This window comes from Kwoniella mangroviensis, assembly GCF_000507465.2.
Source record: "Kwoniella mangroviensis CBS 8507 chromosome 1 map unlocalized Ctg01, whole genome shotgun sequence".
NCBI lineage: Eukaryota > Fungi > Basidiomycota > Tremellomycetes > Tremellales > Cryptococcaceae > Kwoniella > Kwoniella mangrovensis.
Window position 1 is genome coordinate 10,837,406 of NW_027062533.1, and position 19,212 is coordinate 10,856,617.

At 45.0% G+C, this 19,212-nt stretch overlaps 5 protein-coding genes and 1 non-coding gene across 6 annotated transcripts; 2 read left to right on the top strand and 4 right to left on the bottom strand.

Annotated features, from left to right (window-relative positions):
* Positions 1-782: 782 nt before the first annotated feature.
* I203_104119 (uncharacterized protein) lies at positions 783-1,932 on the top strand (the record flags this gene model as incomplete). The annotated part of the gene is made up of 6 exons (XM_019149686.1): positions 783-863; positions 941-1,057; positions 1,143-1,300; positions 1,366-1,446; positions 1,626-1,707; positions 1,822-1,932. 6 exons carry the CDS (start codon positions 783-785, stop codon positions 1,930-1,932), a joined length of 630 nt encoding a protein of 209 aa, XP_019001229.1.
* A 2,706-nt stretch (positions 1,933-4,638) lies between these two features.
* Positions 4,639-5,766, bottom strand: I203_104120 (uncharacterized protein; the record flags this gene model as incomplete). The annotated part of the gene is made up of 2 exons (XM_019149687.1): positions 4,639-5,550; positions 5,611-5,766. 2 exons carry the CDS (start codon positions 5,764-5,766, stop codon positions 4,639-4,641), a joined length of 1,068 nt encoding a protein of 355 aa, XP_019001230.1.
* A 7,171-nt stretch (positions 5,767-12,937) lies between these two features.
* On the top strand, positions 12,938-14,797 carry I203_104121 (uncharacterized protein; the record flags this gene model as incomplete). The annotated part of the gene is made up of 5 exons (XM_065517470.1): positions 12,938-13,102; positions 13,171-13,291; positions 13,359-14,089; positions 14,158-14,301; positions 14,369-14,797. 5 exons carry the CDS (start codon positions 12,938-12,940, stop codon positions 14,795-14,797), a joined length of 1,590 nt encoding a protein of 529 aa, XP_065374288.1.
* Positions 14,798-15,082: 285 nt separating this feature from the next.
* Positions 15,083-16,835, bottom strand: I203_104122 (uncharacterized protein; the record flags this gene model as incomplete). The annotated part of the gene is made up of 4 exons (XM_019149689.1): positions 15,083-15,380; positions 15,447-15,481; positions 15,554-15,621; positions 15,710-16,835. The coding sequence occupies 4 exons, from the start codon at positions 16,833-16,835 to the stop codon at positions 15,083-15,085; spliced, it is 1,527 nt and encodes a 508-aa protein (XP_019001232.1).
* A 364-nt stretch (positions 16,836-17,199) lies between these two features.
* On the bottom strand, positions 17,200-17,314 carry I203_104123. The gene has a single exon (XR_002021908.2). It is a non-coding gene; the product is annotated as a 5S ribosomal RNA (ribosomal RNA).
* Positions 17,315-17,674: 360 nt separating this feature from the next.
* Positions 17,675-19,140, bottom strand: I203_104124 (uncharacterized protein; the record flags this gene model as incomplete). The annotated part of the gene is made up of 4 exons (XM_019149690.1): positions 17,675-18,169; positions 18,225-18,657; positions 18,716-18,926; positions 19,002-19,140. 4 exons carry the CDS (start codon positions 19,138-19,140, stop codon positions 17,675-17,677), a joined length of 1,278 nt encoding a protein of 425 aa, XP_019001233.1.
* Positions 19,141-19,212: the final 72 nt, after the last annotated feature.

Here is a 19,212-nt window from a genome sequence, read left to right on the forward strand (position 1 = left end):
CCATCTACAGGCCACGGCGAAGAGTATACGATAGACGCTAGTATCGAGCTTGAGCTTGGTTGCCAAAAAGTAGTGGGCTGTAATGGTGTTGATTCGTCTGCGGAGAGAGAGTCTTCTGAAATCTCAGATGGCGGAGTATCGGAGGGACTAAGATGAAGGTCGGTATCAGATTGACTATTTTCACTTTCACTTTGGCTCGGACTGGTGTTTCGACTTTGATGGGAGGCAGTCCTCGGTGCGGATATGTGTTCAAGAGGATTTACAGAACTATATACAGTAGATGTCGTATTTGAAGATATAGCACTCGAAGCCAAAGTCGAATTCTGATCTTGGTCTTGATTTCTATTCGTTTGCTGGTCGTTCTTGTTTTTCCTCTTGTTGTGATTATTTCCCTTTCGTTTCCTCATTGCATCTTCGTCCCAGCTTGAAGATTCAGTTACCTTCAGCTGTTCACTGTACGCAGGAGGTGTCAGTTGTTGTAAATCATAAGTGTCTGAAGGTATCAAAGGATTTCGAGATGTGGTCATGAAAAGGTGGATGTGCGTCGTTGAATGAGAGACGGAGATGTGAATGAACTCCGTACTTTGACCAATACCAATGATGCGTGCGGTGTTGTTGTCAGACAAGAATACCACTGCAAGCAACCCTATATAGGACTCTTGCATCTACTACACCAACTAATATTCGACTACCAGCTGCTGATCAAGGAGACGTTTAGGAACAAGACCGAAAGACTGGCGAATTTGACATCAGAAACTCGGCCCACGAACCAAACACTCAAGATGGTCCTAGTACTAGTCATTGGTGATCTTCACATACCCACTCTCACGCATGACCTCCCAGCAAAGTTCAAGAAATTACTAGTGGGTATAGCTGCCTAGAGATGCTTGGAAGTATCCTAAGCTCAACACAGCTGATACAATGCATGATCATCTGTTAGGTACCAGGCAAGATAGGTCAGATTATATGTACAGGCCATGTTTGTGATAAAGAGACATATGATTATCTACGGACGATCGCTCCTGAGGTACACGTTGTAAGAGGAGAATTTGACGAGGTGGGTCTGACTACTCCCTCTGAGAGAGGCTATATATATAGCTACATGATATCCTCAAGCTAACTTATTATGAAATGTAATGTAGAATACTCATTTCCCTTTATCACTCACTATCCCCCATCAATCACTCCGAATAGGCGTCGTCCACGGCCAACAGATCGTTCCTGCCGGAGATGCAGATATGTTAGCTGCGTTGGCGAGACAGATGGATGCGGATGTATTGATAAGTGGTGGAACTCATCGGTGAGTCTGAAAGAAGATAAATCACCTTCAGTGTCTATTGATGCATTGTGTTGACGAGTTGATAGTTTCGAAGCATTCGAATTCGAAGGTAGATTCTTTGTGAATCCTGGATCTGCAACTGGAGCATGGAGCGGATTATGGAATGGGTAAGTGTATAAATCTACTTTTCACCAGTTCATCACATATAAGTAGACCTCATGCGAAAATATAAAATAAATTCCATCACCATCGCAAGGTACTGGATCATATCATCACTCATTCTTCGTTCTTGCACACCGTCATATCTGTGAGGAGGCTGCTGACACCCTCTCCGATCTGTGCGTAGCGACGCAACACCCTCATTTGCACTGATGGACATCCAAGGTCCAGTTATCGTTACATACGTGTATCAATTGGTAGAAGGAGAGGTAAGTCTCTAGTCGTATAATCATCTTCCCACGGTTCACGCAAATAGAGGTATCACCGGTTTGGCGTGGTTTGGTCTGAGTTGATCCAATTAAATGAATTCTTCGATCGTACAGGTCAAAGTAGATAAAGTCGAATACAGACGACCAGAACCTCCTAAAGATAATATCGCAGCTGGAGCTGGTGCGGGGGCAGCTGGACGAGCAGAAGTTCCCGCTGGGTGGTAAACCCATTCAAAAGGCTAGGAATTGATGTTAGAAGAATAAATGTTGTATATATGGATGTCATTTTGGTACCAGTCCAGTCAGTTTAGCGCCACGTCGATGCTTCATCGTTGGTCACCTTCTACTTGCATCGATTTCGCCATAAAGGTCGAAATGATACCAGTCGAATTGTCCAGAGAATGAATTCTCTCTCTCTCTCTCTCTCTCTCTCCCTTCGACATTTGTCCGACACTGCATACGGAGTTCGGGATTTCCTCTTGATATACCTGTCGTCTGAGCTGATAAGGAACCGGGCACGAGCACGTACGACCTCTACTCTACTCTTAGTTGACGTGTCCCCTCGTCATCGTTACCCGGCGACAGCTTCCATTGGTAAGCAATATGATATGATTCATCCCAACGGCCGAATCGGATACTCGAGCCCTAGTAGTTTGGAGTCCGACACAATAGAACAGGTCGTACTTCCACTTCGGATTTACTTGGCTGAGTACTAACTTATCCAGATCTGTTCCATGGCGTAGAAGCCGATGCGATATGCCGTGTTGATTACAGAGCTGGCTGACTACCAACGCTGAGGAGGTTTTTGACCACTGAGCTACGCCAATAGTCAGTATACATATCAAGAACTTGAGATGAAGAAATACACAACTTCATCAGGATGGAAGCGTATGTACTCTTTGTTATGACACGATGAAATTTCCAACAAACGAAAATATGATAATTCCTCCCGGTGGCTTTGGCTTTTCCACGATTTCATGCGGCAGACGGTCAAGATCTCGTTTCATGGCGTCGCGCCGAAATCATAGCAGATCCAAAATCGGATCAGATCTCAACTACCACATGAGAATCGCGTCGACGTCCCAAGTTGTTAGAAGTTGATCTATGTAGGCTGTTGATAGAGGACCGAATTAAACCGATCCGGCAATGATAATACAGTTCCCACCTCCTCCTATATACTCAGATCTGCCCCAATGCAAAAAAGCTCTCGCTCGGGATGGGAGCGTATGGAGCCGATATTTGATAACGATAGATCTTGATATTAGATTTCATACTAGTGACATGGTGGCATGGCTGTAATGAACTTTTCAAAAACGCCATTCCAAAGCCTTCTAAACGTCCATAGCCGGGTAACTGATTAGTACGAGAGATATTGGGAGATACAATGGTTCCGCTATCTGCATCGGGTGCCACTCAAAATGTGAGGATGAATTGGACTAACCCGATATAGACTAGGATATCGAGTATCTAGTATTGTTTAATGAACGGCCGTGACAAAGCAATGATGACTTCATCAAATTTCATCTTGCATAAGACTATACAACCATGTGAAAGAAATACGATACGACAACATGATTTACAGGTAACCGAGAACCTTGAAGCAATGACGTTATGACGTTATTATTGTAGAAATTGGTAGCTGGAATCTATAAATTGGAGTTCAGGTTGTAACTGAATTTTCAATTGATACCGTTCCGAGTATGGGAAACTTGTGTATCTTGAGCACCTCCAATCAATCCAATATGATCGAATACACTTCTCAATCTTACTCGCTTGGAACCTTGGGGCGAGAATGAATGAGATCTGGATCTTAGAACTCTTCCCCTTACTGTCAAATTTTGAGGTTGAAATCAACTTTTACAGAGAGACAAGTCGAGGATGTTTTCTACCTTCTATCAATTAACGAGCCAACAGTCATGTAAACGAGATAATCTGTATGTTGTTTGTTGTTCTGGAATTTGGTTTACACTTACACATGAGGGATGAAAATACTTTCGATCGAATCAACGGAACAAAAAAAAAAAAGTTCGCATGGATCATTAAAACAAATTAATGAAGTCTGGACTTGTTTGCAGAAGATCAATGCTCATGATAAACACTTTTGATATGAAAACCAAAACCATCGAATTGAATTTATACCCGTGCTCATGCTCATGCTTAACGTTCAACATTCATTGCCATACTCCGTCAGATGCATTCTTATTCGGTACAACCAGACCCACAACCAATCGTCAAAATCCCATGACTACTTGTGTACACACAGAGACATGCAGTATAAAAATATAACATTAAGATTCATGGGAACACTCTCATATGATTTGGATTCGTCATCTTCCTCATCATCTTGATCTCGTCGATCTTCTAATTGGAACGAACATCGTACTTCTCAATAAATAATTGAATTTTGATGTACTAATATTCATACGTACTACTTCAGATGCCGATCAAGGTCTACCTCATGTTGGTAAACTTATCTTGTAAAAATTGGCATTATCAATTACCTATCTATTTTCGATTTTACCTTGCCGGATCCTACATGTATCATGCGTAGATCAGTAGTGCCGTTCTCGTATGACACGTGTGCAGTAGCAATGGCAGCAACAGTAAAAGTAGTGCGATTTAATCATTTATTCATTTCCTTTGTTTACTTAACAGCAATAGCAATGAGCAATGAGCAATAGCGATAGAGCATTAACTTGACTATATTGAAAGACGAAAAAGTAGAACAGACAAATTTCCCCTATGTATGTATTGTAGATAAACGATGTACATGAGTAAATTGACAGATCAGAACGAATGATTTGATGTGATGTTTGAATAGAGAAATCTGTATACAACGAATATGAATTGGGTGGGATGAATGCAAGGGTATATATTGTAAATATGATTAAGAATTCTGTATGATGCGAAAAAACAAATCCATAACTGACACTACCATCCACCAACATGTATTGGTTCACCTGATAAGTGAACGTTGACAGCGTGTGATCTCGACCTCGATTCGAAAGCTCGGGTCATATCGAACCCTTTTGTAGGGTGTCGATTTGACGACGATGATTTGTGATGAGGATGATGATGGCCGGTTAGAGTGACTGGGGACGGAGTCTTACAGTCATCTGATGCCGGTGAAGATTGGAGTGAAGAGCTTGCGGAAGAGGTGAAATGCGGTGGATGGGGGGAGGAGTGATGTGTAACTGGTGAAATTGGTGGGGAAGGAAATGCTGCCTGATGGCTGGCTGTGGTCGGTATTTGAGGTTGGTAAGTTGATCGTGATTTGTATGGAGATGGTACAGCTCGAATAGGCCTCGATGAGGGTTGAGGATCTGGGGTGGTTTCGGGTGTGGGGTAAGATCGAGAAGCAGACACAACAGGTGAAGGTGCGATGACTGATCCTTCTGAAGAGGAAGAGGCAGATGAAGCTCTTGCGATGGCTTTGGGACCATGTTCTGATCGGATCTGAGCTTCGAAGTTGGCAATCTCATCACCAGCTACGTTCAAGTTCCACTCTAAGTAACCGCACATCTCCCTTTCCATCTGGTTGATCTCCTTGAGGGCGAACATCTTCTGGGCGACGATACTCCACGATTGGTTGGAGTAGGTGTCGTCACAGATGACTTTGGAAGCGATCATGAAAGCGGAGATGAACAATCGATGACCCGAAGATCCACGAGCAGCAGGATATCGCTGTTTTAGTCTCGAAAGGAGCATCAACGCGGCAAAGGTGACAACCGAAGGAAGTCGTGTACGATGTAAAGCATAGGCGACGAAATGAGCAAGTGTGGGTGTGGGGGCACCTGGAGCGGTAGCAGCCGGTATGTTGGGACATTGGAATAGGGAGGTGATCTGTGGAGTAAGAATTAGCGAGATGTCCTTTAATTAAAGGATACTATGAGGTAGACTCACGAATCGAGCAGACATCACTGCCGTTTCCTCGTGTCCGTAAAAGGGATCTTGCGATGATCTAGATCCAGCGGGTTTCGTGACCTTTCGCTTACCCGATGGTGGGGTTGAGCTGCTGGGTCGGTAAGCGGGGATGGCGGCGGAGGATGAAGAAGACATTGTTGGACGAGTTGGTTGAGTGGATGAGGACGTGGTGGAAGAAGCTCTATTGATCCTTGAAGCAGACGTCGATGACAATGATGTTGATGTAGATGATAACGATTCCAGATGAGCTGAGGGTCTTCGAATTAGCTAAGATGGATAGATAGGAATTGATGAGTCAGCTTTTGATTGATTAGGTGAACTGAATCGGAGGGTTGAATTTTATATGAGTCTCACAGGAAGTAGACGAGACATGATGTGATGCGATATGGCACCGATTGGTGCGGATTAACAAGGGTGGCCAGATCGGATCGTGATGATGGGGGGAACAGCGGAAAGGAAAAGAAAAAAGATTTGTAGGAATCAGATAGGATTCAAGCTAGAGTGTAACAAGGTATGAAAGAGTACGTCTCAATGTCCCACCCGGCACTACCGGCTTGGAATTGATAATGAGGGTTGAATAAGTATAAGTGAATCAAATCGAAAAGAGAGAAAACCGATTTGAAAAGCGGCAAAAAGAGGAGTTAAGATGGAGGAAAAGAGAGAGAGATGGAGAAATTCTTTCGCAAAATAAGTAAAACGGGAAAGGGGGCAGTGGGCTATAATGAATGATGTAGAGGCGTTGATTACCAAAGCGAGTGCAGGTAATGAAGCGAGCAATGGGACACGAGATACAGAAAATAGTATTCTTCCCATGACCACGCCCCAAACGTCAATCAGGTTGATCAGAAAAAGAGTATTCTTCTATTTGCAGTGCCAACCCCACTTGGGGTCGATGGCTCATCAACAATACACACACACATCTAGACTATCTTGGAGGCATCACCCTCTAAAGCGGTAGATGCGCGTGTACGATGTGTAGGGATGAAACCAAAGGACGATACAAAAGGAGTGGGGGAAAGAAAATGAAAAGGGACAATGTGGTCCCGGCCGGAAGGTGTAACGAGGTATCCCCGTGCGTCCTCAACAATAACGACCATCATTCATCATTGATCTAATGATGAGGTGATCATCGATTGATGGATGGCGCTACTATCATGAGACGGGGGGAAAAGGCCAAGATCGACAGAACAGAGTGATAACATGATCACCCTAATCCCGCCAAACCCGGTTTGAGAAAGATCAAGAACAAAATTTTTCTTTCACACACGTCCGAAGCTTGCAAGAGGAAAAGGAAAAGGGGACTAAGCAAGTTCATTGACAAAAAGCCGCCATTGACAAAGATGATCCGTCCAAGCGCATCAACCATGAGGAGGGAGGGGTACACACAATGCTAACAGTCCGGGAATGCATGGAGATATCCTTCACCATCATTGATCCGTCTATCCGATCGACTTCGGGTCATTTTGGCGCCCCCGAGTCTGACGGATACGCAGGTGGATAAGATTTGATGGGAATGAAAAGCGATTATGGTTCACTGCCAAAGACAGAGACAAAACGAAATGAAAGAAGAGGTTGAATCGATTTGAGAGAAGGGGAAAAAAATAAAATCGACTCAATCGCCATTTGTGAGAACAAAAAGAAGCAGGAGTACGCAAGAAGATCTGAACGGGTTTCATTCGGCTGATCTCAAAACACCAAGACAAGACATGACAAATGACGCTGACTCTCACCTTTTCGTTATTCGATCTTTTGCCGCTTTCCATTAAATCGATCCGGTGGTATGTGATAGCGACGAAATGCTCTTTGGTGGTGATGGTGAATGGATGTATGCTTTGGTGATCTTGTATACTATGGGTGTGAATGAAAGTGATCCTTGTTCTAAAACTGTGTGTCGCGCGATGTTATATGAGCGATCTGAATGAGAACCTTGTTCCAAAGTTTAATGTTCTTGGTGAGGTCTGTGCGTTGTTGCGATGCGGTGGCTTGTGTTAAATCGATTTATACACAATGATGGATGGAGTGCTGGGACTGTGGATGTATGTAGATGAAAATCGATGATGTTGTGTTTTTATGATGGATCGGTTTTGCGGAGCTGAATACTGGATAGGATAGGATTGGATTGGGTTAGGTCTTTTATATAAAGTAATTGGTACGGTAAATTTTTTTTAGGGTCTAAAAGAAGGGCGGGGCGGTTAAAAAGAAAAAATTGAGCGAGCGATCGGATTCTTTTGTCCAACCCACTCGTATCAACAACAAAAGACATCTACTACAAGTGTTGTCCCCGTTGGTTCGGATGATGAAAAGCTACAAGGTATTAGAAGACCGAAGATCGACTGACTCAAAAAGAACTATGTCATGTAGTTTCACTGGTCGTTTGATGATGTCTCTCGCCCTCCTTATTTTTCGTTGTCTCACTGGGAATGGGATAATTGGAATGTGATTGACCTCGGACGAGTGCGGCCATAAGAGGGGAAGGCGGTAAACAACAGAAAAAGGGAATCGAATCTTCTTGACTATTTTCCGATTCAATCCAATTCATTTCTATAACAGCGAGACAACTGTTTTTGGAACAACCGATGAATCTCCATACATACAAAATCATGGTATGGGATTGCCCCATTCCGATCTCAATGTCAAATCCCGGCCGGATAAGAGAAACAAGGCAAGCGACGGACTGAACTGTGCAGAATAAACATATCTCTCGTAATGGTAAACTAAGCAAGCGTCTTGGAGCTGTTCCCCTTCAGATAGCCTCTGGTGAAGTGAGATTACTTAACGTCACCCGGATTTGGGGGTAAACAGGAAACGACGTAGCTGGGTAACAATGCGGGTTTTGACCTTTCGGAGAATACTTCCTGCATTCCGTCAACCCCGGAATGGTAACAAAAATCCACCGTGCTCCACTCGATTGGTAAGTTCAGCTAAGGATTGTAGTTATCGGGATCAGGAGTAAGAAAAGGGTGGAATCGATCTCAGGGTCTGCCATCGGGCCGGTTATACCCATCACAGACAGACACAAAGATCACGATGCACCATCATGGTTTTGAGCTGTGCGCCTCTCTAGCAACCTGCAAAAGGGGATCATGGGGCTCAGCATATGTATGCTACTGTATGTAATGCAAAACTGGTGGATCTTTCGGTTTAATTGGTACACCGCTGACTGGCTGCATATGCAATGATGTTCTGCGAGACATGTTTTACCCGCCAAATACCGTGTGCATTCCGCATAAACATTCCAAACACGATCGACGACGGTCATCGTCGTGTACGTTGACAATTACAGTTGGGTTGGACCTCGTCAAATGAGATGAGCTCGCTTACAACACATACTGTCACGATACTTGTACCAGTAATGGCTTGGCTGGGACATCCACGTAGTTTGTTCCCACGTCTCAACATCGTTCGTTTATGCGATTATGATTATGTTTATGTACACGCATTTGTCATCGTCGCCTATAGGCGCAACACCATACCTCAAAGATGATCCCGAAGATATGTAAAATTTCGATCGGTTCACCCATGAAAGTATGCATCCTTGAAATTCATCTCCATCGGTTTATCCGCCGTTCTTTCCCACGTCGGTTTCGAGATCGATACGCCATTCCGTAATCAGAACAATCGCCTACGCAGCCTGAAAGCGATCTCGGCGAAGAGCCGGAAGAGCACATATGAAGTACATGCACAAGCAAAGAGGCGTTGTCAGCTTTTTAAGCGCTGTTACATCAGGCATCGTGGATGCAAGCTGTACATGCTGTACATGGAACGGTGGAATGTTCTTTTCATTCTTGGCTTTTCGTGTTGGCTGTGTCTCAGTTTCACGGGGATCCAAAGAACTGCAATGACATGGGAATGACATGACAGCGAATGTCTCGGTTCGGAAAAGAATTGAAAAGAAATATTGATATTCCCTGATTGCTAATCCAGATGTGTACCCACGCGTTACAGCCTTAACCCCGTGGATGAATGATGTGGCGAAGCGAGACAGAAACGAAGACAGATGAGATAATTCTTGCTCATCCGTCACCAGATCTATTGATGACATTTTGAAATTTCCTAAGTATGAATACGAAGATCTCTCAATCCGAAGTACCGAGGTCCCCTTACCATTGGTATGATAGTCTTTGAAAAATATGACGGGCGAGCCAGATCATCTCAAATCTCAATCTCCCTTCTAGGTGCGATACAATCTTGTCATGCCGTCAATTATGTTTGTTTACTTGCAGCGAAAACTCTGCTTGACTCGATCATTCAAGGGTTTTCCATTGAGGGATAGCGGATGGTACTTTTTCGGATAAGTCACTGGGCCTGGGGGACTGCAGTTCATCTGTATCCCGAATGTTGTCCGCTTTGCCTGAAGCTTTGTAACCACGCTTGGGACTTGTCACCCTCATTTCTCTGTTATGCGATCGAAATGCAATACTTGGAATTCACATGAGAAGACATCTGATAGACGATAATGACTAAGCATTCAATCGTCCTGTTGTAATCGATTTTACAGTACTCTTCCGATTGCGACATAAATCGTATCCTCCGCGCAACTTCCTGCAAGTAATCGTGCGTGATATGTCTCCTTGAGGTGAATCCAGTGTCACAATCACCCTCTTTCAGGAACAACTCACAGTGTGTGCACATAGGACAGAGTAGTAAAACCTTCTTCTCACATTTTCGGCAATTCCTAAGCTCCAAAGATCAATGCTTGCGATCGACAGCTGTACTACTGCACCAGCCAGATAGCCCAAAACCCTCTTATCGCACAGTGAGTGCTTAGATATTGTTCATATCGGACCGATCGAAGGTCGATGCATAGTGGTATCACGTACATGATCGGCGATGTATTGCTTCCGTCTCCGAGAGTATATCAATCCCCACAATGATAAGTCACCTGGGTTTCGCAGGACATGATCATGCTTGACCTCATCTCATCCCCGTTGACCCTTCATGCATCCTTCTCCTTCCCATTCAACCTCTTCTCCTGCCTGAAGACGGAATCCCTTGCGATCTTGAAAAGTTCGATCGAAAAAGATCTTCAGGTACGCACGCCCCTCTCAACGTAAGAGAAGGTACCTTATCATGGTATTCATGGGCCATGCTATCCTTTCACTTGACCTAGTCTGCATTCCGAATGTCCCCACTAGTTCTAACGATCGTGCTTGCACCGGTTGGGCATATATCCGGTCCATGTTCATCGTTATCGTGAAAAGCTCCTACCGATCTGCCTGGAGTAGGTATGTTGAGCTCTCGGTTCTAAGATAGAGCGGAATAATTTTAGTGAACAAATGTAGGTTGAGGGCTCTCCGGTATCAAAAGTTAAATATAGATTACACCAAGACAGATAGATCTCCGAGTGAACCCCTTTGTGCGAAACGGCGATACGTTGTGATGTACTGGTCGATTTGATTCGGCGTATGCGTCTGTGTTCCAAAGAAGAAAAGGACGAGCGATGGCTTGACTTGACTACAGAGTAACGTACTAACCATCCTTGTATTTGGGTCTGTGATGAGCCCCAAAGTGCGAGACGATAATTCGGCCGGCACAGCATATGCCAGTCGCAGACCCATTGGTGGCACTTGTCAATAATCCTGACGTCCGGTGTTCATTCCTGATGGCTCGGATTCGGATATAGATTTCGAGGCATGTCGCTTCTGAACGTATGATAGCGAGTTGTGCATAACATGTATCAACGAGAGAAGAAAGAAAGGGAAGAAAATTCTGTACCCACGTCGGAGATGGCCTGTTCAGTAGGTGACATCGCGGTCTATCCTGCTCACCCAGCTGCATAGAGGTTCTACAAGGAAAGTCATTGACTTGCTGAGTGACGTCCTAATACTTATCGTCGTCCAGGATATGATGCCTTGCTACAATGACAGGAGGTGTTTGTACATTGGAAGGTAGACAGACGCTCGGATCGGATGGATGTCAGAAACAGGGAGTCGGGCCTTCGGGCCAATGAGCATCATTCACGACGTACCGACCGCTTGGTGCAGAGGGAAAGCCGAAGGGAGGCGCGAATCAGCTGAAAAGTGGAGCTGAACTCCACTTTGGCCTTTGGGATCTCCATCAGATGCTCATTGCGTCAATGTGTGAGACAGGACGGACAAATCACACAATGAACACCGGACCGTCTGTCAGAAGCTACGTACGAAGAGTCATGGTCGATGCCCAAAGATTTTCGTACTCCATCATCCCTGTGAGCATGTGAAAGCAATATCAAGACGCCACACCTTGCGATCTGTTGTCATGATAACCGTCTTCAACCGCTGTATGCGTCTATGAATCTCATATCGTCGTACAACATTGGAAGAGGCGTTATCTATGACGTTGTGAAACTATCACATGGTCGGGTAACTAATGGGGTAGGTGACGAGTATGTCGTCGGGGTTGCATAGAGGGCTTGTCACGGTGGTAAGATACTCGTAATCGCGGAAGTAAATCTGCTAGTCTGAGAACATGGCTGAGATAATCAACATCCGCTCACTGAGTAGGGGGTACATCATTTCTGATGGGGACAGGATATGGGGCTTGATTGGAGATGAGATGTGAACGTGCTACAGTAGAAATGTCATCATTAAAGGCTTGATGGGAGGTTGGTCCGGGCGGACCGGAGCCTGCTCACTAAGCGGATGAACTCGGGGATACAATGATTGAAGCGGATTCGGCTAAGGATACAAGCTATCTAACATCAGGTAATCTACCAATGAGACCAGTCTCTTACGTTCGTCATGCCCATGGTTGAGAGACAGAGGTCATAGGATATCTTTTTACCGTTCTCCAATACTGTCAGGATGAGCTGAGTGCCACAACAATCGGCAATAAGGTCGTGTGCCGTGTATGACACGTGGCATAGCCGGAATCAAATGGTTGTGGAGAAGGTCGGAGATGACGCTCGATCAAAAAAAGTTGAACAAACGATAATAATGTGTCAAATTTCATCTTGTCTGATTTAACATATCCTGCTGTTAGCATCTCGTTCTTCTGAGCTGAAACAACAACATAGAACTGTAGAATCAGGACTTCCTACAGCTTTGCAGATCACGACTCCAAGAAGTGAGTGAACGAATTGCATTCACGCTGCTGCGTAGATACACACGCATCCACATCCCTCTCCTAATTATGATGTTCATGTAATTTGCGTTTGAGCACTTTCAGTACTCAATAGAAAGTGGCCTTGAAACCGATATTAGCCTAATATGTCTGATCCTTACCTCACCTCGCAATTCTTACTGTCCCGAATCATGCGATGGTATAGCTGACGACATACCCAAGCTTAGGAACACGTAAGGCCGGTCATTCAAAAACGATCGCCACCATGTCTAGCGCAGCATCTGGCGAAAACACGACACAGAAGGAGAACTTCTTTCCTACGTTAGGAGATGTAGCTGATCGAACGGATGCGCTGAAAGGGGAGGAGGGTGAAGATGAAGACAAGCAGATGCAAGAGATTGAAAGTCTGTGTATGCGATGTCATGAGAATGTAAGTTTACCGAATCCTCATCATTAGGTCAGTACAGTCATAGACCAGCTGACTGGAACTTTCAATAGGGTACAACGAGATTACTTTTAACAACTATTCCATACTTCAAAGAAATTGTTGTCTCCAGTTTCAGATGCGATCACTGTGGTCATCGAGATACCGAGATTCAGAGTGCTGGTGAAATACAGCGTGAGTCAAAACTTTTGTGTCCTATATGCCATCCAACAGATTTATCTGATGTATCTACGGTTCATAGCCAAAGGGGTTGTATACACTGTCCACTTACTCACTAGGGACGACCTTAATCGACAATTGGTAAAATCCAACTTTGCTACCCTTTCCATCCCAGATTTACAACTTACCATCCCACCTGGACGAGGTCAGATCAACACCGTCGAAGGTATCATCCGGGATACTGTCCGAGACTTGAACATCTCTCAACCAGTTAGGAGGGTGATGGACCCAGAGACGGGTAAGAAGATCGATGAGATGTTAAGTGTTTTGAGGGACTTGATCAATATGGAGGAAGAAGAAGAGGATGACGGTGGAGTTGGAATTGACGATGAGGAAGTAAAGAAACCCACTCAACATTCTGAAGAAGAAGGAGAACATACAGAGAAACCATTCAAACCATTCTCGATGGTGTTAGATGATCCATCTGGAAATTCATTTTTCGCCTTTAACGAGTCGCCCTCTGATGCTCAGTGGAATATGAGAGCGTATAACCGAACCTTCGACCAAAATGTCACACTTGGCCTGGTGGCTCAACCAGATGAGAACGGGAACGCAGATCCAGTTCAGACCGAGAACGGTGAAGTGCCATTGGATGAGAAAAATAAATTGACAAGTATGGAGGAATTCGAGCAAAGGAGGAAACAGGATGGTGAAGTTTTACCGGAAGAAGTATTCAGTTTCCCATCGACATGTTCAAGTTGTGGTCATTCGCTTGAAACTAGGATGCAACAGGTCAATATACCTTATTTCAAGGCGAGTTTTCTCAGATGAGGCTCATTTCATAATTGCGTCCTGCTAATATTGTTTCTATGGCCTAATAGGACATCATCATCATGGCTGCGAACTGTTTCGCATGTGGATATAGGGATAACGAAGTAAAATCTGGTGGATCGATAGCAGATAAGGGAAAGAGAATTACGTTGAAGGTTGAAGATGAGGAGGATCTAAGTAGAGATTTGTTGAAGGTTAGTTTATTCCCCTCGGCAATCATACCTCATCAAAATTGCTAAATCGCTTGACTTGTTACTTTAGTCTGATACTGCCGGCTTGGAGATTCCTGAAATTGATCTCAACCTTCAACCCGGCACTTTAGGTGGTCGATTCACGACCTTGGAAGGATTACTCAACGAGATATATACCGAACTATCGACCAAGGTATTCAGGACCGGAGATTCTTTGACATCGGGTATAGGACAAATCAACAACGAAGGTCAGAAGGGTGAAAGGAAGTTTGAAACTTTCTTAAAAGGTTTGAAAGATTGTATCTCAGCTTCTAGACCTTTCACTCTGATCATCGACGATCCCGTGTCCAACTCGTACCTCCAAAATCTCTACGCTCCTGATCCCGACCCCAATATGACTATCGAAGAGTACGAGCGTACATTTGATCAGAATGAAGATCTGGGTTTGAACGACATGGTTTTAGAAGGGTATAACAAGGAAGCTGAAGGTACTGCTTAGGGTAATAGTGCGTGCATGGGTAAATATAAGGTGACGAGCTAGTCTGAGAGGGATGTTGTTGTAGATTTGTAGACGAGTAGACGACTTGAACCGTTGCTTACTATAGAAGCAGGTAGATACATATAATTACATATCAGACCATTTCTTTGTACCTTTTAGCACAAATGCATCTTACAAAGACACTGTATCACTATTTTACTTATATTCCATTTGCAAGCAATCGAGCACCGCTCGAGTTCACCTTCAGAGTTGTATCCTATTTGCTTGCTGTACGGGCAAGACACATTATACACCTTCCTCCAAATTGTATCCCGCAACAGTCAGCAATCCCGCCAAAGTGACTTTAGCGATCGACACGACCTGTTCAAAATCGTAATTATCCCTTTGAGAGAGATCACCGGAATTGTGATAGTAGGGATCGGCGATCCAACCGTTCCTTTCGAACACTTGAGTAGCGGGGAAACCATACGATATGAACGATTGATGGTCTGAGCAACAGGCTGCTGTCTTGCCTACTACCAATTCAGGAGAATAGATCTGAGATAGGTTACCTATCAAATGGGAGGCTTCCGGGAGGTGGATCCTGTGGTAATTAATGATGGATTAGCAAAACGAACTCTCGGCTGGACAGAGAGTCGCAAGAACTCACGATTCTGGTAGTCCAATTTGTAGGGGTTCTCCAGGCTATATACAGGTAGAATGCGTCAGTCTTCTTAGATCGATTCTACTTGAGAAGAATCGCAGAAAATCACCCACAGCGTGGTAAGCCAACATGTCAGCCTGCACTTGAAGTAATATGGTGGTGTTCTTTTCGTGTAGGTGCTCTAGCGATGACCGATATCAGCCATACATCAATCGCAATTACAATATAGTCGAGTCGACTGTTGTCGAAAATGAGGTGTGAGAACTCACCAGCATAAGCATGACTACCCAATAAACCTTGCTCTTCACCTGCAAAGAAAGCTAGTACGACCTGTTTCTTGAACTTGACACCTTGTGCACCTATAGCGTGGGCCACACCAAGCAGATGGCCCGTTCCAGATCCATCATCATCACCTCCTGGAGCACGAGTCGATCCGAACGATCCTCTCGAATCGTAATGCGCGGAAAGTATGACATGTTCGGTCGAATTGAGGGATGAGGGATAATGACAGATGACATTTGGTGAGAATCCCTCGATGAACGTGTGCAGGGTACAATTGGCTCCCGTAGCTTCTACTTTGTCTTTTATCCAATGAGCAGCCTTGATTGCTCCAGGAGTGAAACTATGCCTAGAAACAATCCCACTCGGAGCTTCTCCAGTAAGCCATCTGACATCTCTTCTAATTTGGTTGAGCTCGATACCTTCTGAGACGATCTTATCGATCTCAGGAGAGAACCTGAGATGTTTCGTTACGTTCGCCAAGTGTCTCGCGAATTGGGAAGGAACCGGTTCCCAGCCGTTTGCAAGAGCTGGTAAAGGTTGAGAGGGTAGCGCGACGGGCACAAGATGAGAGGGAAGGAAGGTGTCGATCATTGATAGGTATGAACGAGGCACGTGGAGGAGCAGCGATGTCGGTGTCTGATGTAAGAGCCTGATTGGTTCCGAGCTGACTTTGGATGTCTTGGACGATAGGACTTGTTGATATGAATCAGGCGAAGAGAGAAGAGCGAATTCTCTTGATGTGCTGGATATAATGCTCCATACATCCCCTGAGGAGTCACTGGGAAGTGATTCAGGATCTACACCAGCTTGTCCGACCCACACGATCCTACCCGCTTCATCTGATGTATCGAAATTCAATGGGATCAGAGAGCCTGCACTGAGCCCATCTAAAGCTGATTCACCAAGCAAGCATTCTTCAGATGGCAGGTAGATGTGCTCTTGAGCTGATGCTTGACCGCCGTATGTTCCGTAGTATGAGGACTTGAGGCATTGTGCGAGTTGTGCTGAGGGAGCTGTTGAAGATATAAGAAGGGTATTGGGGTTGGAAGAAGAGGGGACGACGCTGGCCGAGGCTGAGCCTAGGACAGCGAGTAGGGCGAAGAGAGATGCCATGTTGGAGTGACCTCTCTGAGAGTGGATGGGGGAGACGCGTTGGATGTCTAGATGAAACAGATGAATCAGATGGATGTGAGATGTGAGTCCGAGCGTGCGAATTGGACGAGGTCAACGCGTCTGTCGGTCATTGCATCATCCATCCGTTCGGAGCACACCGATCAAATCCATCACTAGCTCCATCAGTTACCATCAAACGCACACACCTCCTTTTAACACACAATAAACACCCTAGCGCCATCAATCCATCAATCAGCTTGGCAACGCAGATCACCTCCATCAAAAAAGCGATTTTCGACCATTTTATCGAAAGATATCGATAGTTTCATTCACCTGTTCCGAAAAACTGAAAGCCAAAAACAAAAACTACAGCACCCGGGATTCCCAAGTGGTCCCCCACCTTGGTACTAACCGAGCGATACCCAAGTTAACTTCGCAGAGCGGACGGGATGCGGTGCTTTTTGGGTTCTATGGCCGTAGATGAAATATCGAGTCTGTCAATGCTTTTATATACTCTCTAGGAAGAGAAAAAATCGCTTGCGCACGGACCTTTTCGTTACAATTTCTTTGCGTCGGGAGCGATTATGAGCTACCGAGCGTTCAGCCGCTATGAGAAAGCTCCCCAGGCTGCCTGAACAGTGCTAACATCGTCGCGCCATGTGAATTTTTGGTATTCAGGTGAGCCTTCGTATAGGTTCTTTTGCATCATATTGTATATATGTCTGAAGGGTTACTAAGCTGATGATAGGCACGTCTAGCTACTCTACACTTGCAATCCGACAGGACATCAAATGGTGACTGCGAACGAAGCAAAGAGCTGCCCGACTAGTGGTCATCCACTACACTTTCCAAGTCCCCTTTCTTTTCCTCTGCAACTTTGTTCCAACCCCCACGAAGGCCGAACCGGTTAAACACACTACGCCTGCCCAGATGGTAGGCGCGTAGAAACCGTATTTATCGAGGAGAGCCCCATGAATCGGGGTACCCGTCAATGCGGTTAGGGAGAAAATCACCATTCCCAAACCTGTTCTAATCCCAATTTCACTTGGACTTTTCGCGAAAGCCAGCAAGGCAGGTACCATCAATGAGACATATGCTCCGGAGAAAAACCCATAGAGTATCGCCACCACGATTAAGCCACCGACCGACCCTGCACCGAATATCGTGAATATCATGCCACCAGTCAGAAATGAGCAGATGGTAATCATGTTAAGTGAGCCGAATCTATCGGCGAGATGATTCGGGATGATCCGTCCGAATATCGATGCTGCGTTGAGGATCGCTAGGGTGTATTGTGTGAGTTTTTCGGGTAATCCATGATCTTCACCATATACCTGTTTCAATTAATTTTTCATCAACAGAGCCCTAAGGTATGAGGATACCACTCACTTGTAAGTAATAGATCGGAAAGAATTGACCCCATGTGACAAAGAAGAGACCTGCCACTATCAAACAATACGGCAAATCGGCGAATATCACTTTCGGTGAGGGTTTGACGGTAGGATGAGATATAGGGGGTAATCGAGGTTTCAAACATAGATTGGCAATGATCAAGCAACCCATCAATAGATATCCAGTGTATTGAACGGCCTGTTGGAAACCGTGGGAAGTTATCAGGCGATTTAACATGATTGGCAAGACGATCGCACCAGCAGATGATCCCGTCACTGCTATTCCCATCGCCAAGGCTCGTTTCTTGTTGAAATATTGGGACATGATCGAGAAAGAAGGTAAGAGAATGATACCTATTCCCATACCTAAACCGAGCCCTTGGGATAAGAAGGTTTCCCAAAATTCTTTGCACAGCGAAGTCATGAAGATGCTATATTTCCACCGGGTCAACTTTGCAGTCGCCTAGATGAGGAAGAAAGGGGACTTACCAAATGATATATAGAACTGAACCGGAATACATCAAATGGTAGAAATAGCCTTTATCGTATAAAGGTCCTGTGATTGCTCCGAAAGCAAATTGGAAGAAAAGCTGCACTGAGCCAACCCATGAAATGTCCGATGGAGAGACCGAAGGGTATTTGATGATATAGTAGGATTGGAAAACACCAAACGAGTTGGCGTATCCAAATGTTGCGAACACTACAATACAAATGACTTTCTAGCGATGAGGGAGGGAGGTGCGCGTATATAAGGAGCATCAGCAAAACGACTCACTGGTCAACCATGCTCCAAGTACGCATAACCAAGCTCTCAAACCGCCGTCAGGCACAGCCGGTGGTCCGTTTGCGGTAGGAGCTTTTTCGATGTCTGAAGGTGCTTCTTGACCATTCTCCTGCGCTTGTGAATGACTCATAGCTGTAGCTGATGTAGGATAGCAGTGTGGGTTGGAGGCGGTGTCGGTCGACGATTGGGTTTCGGGTTCGAG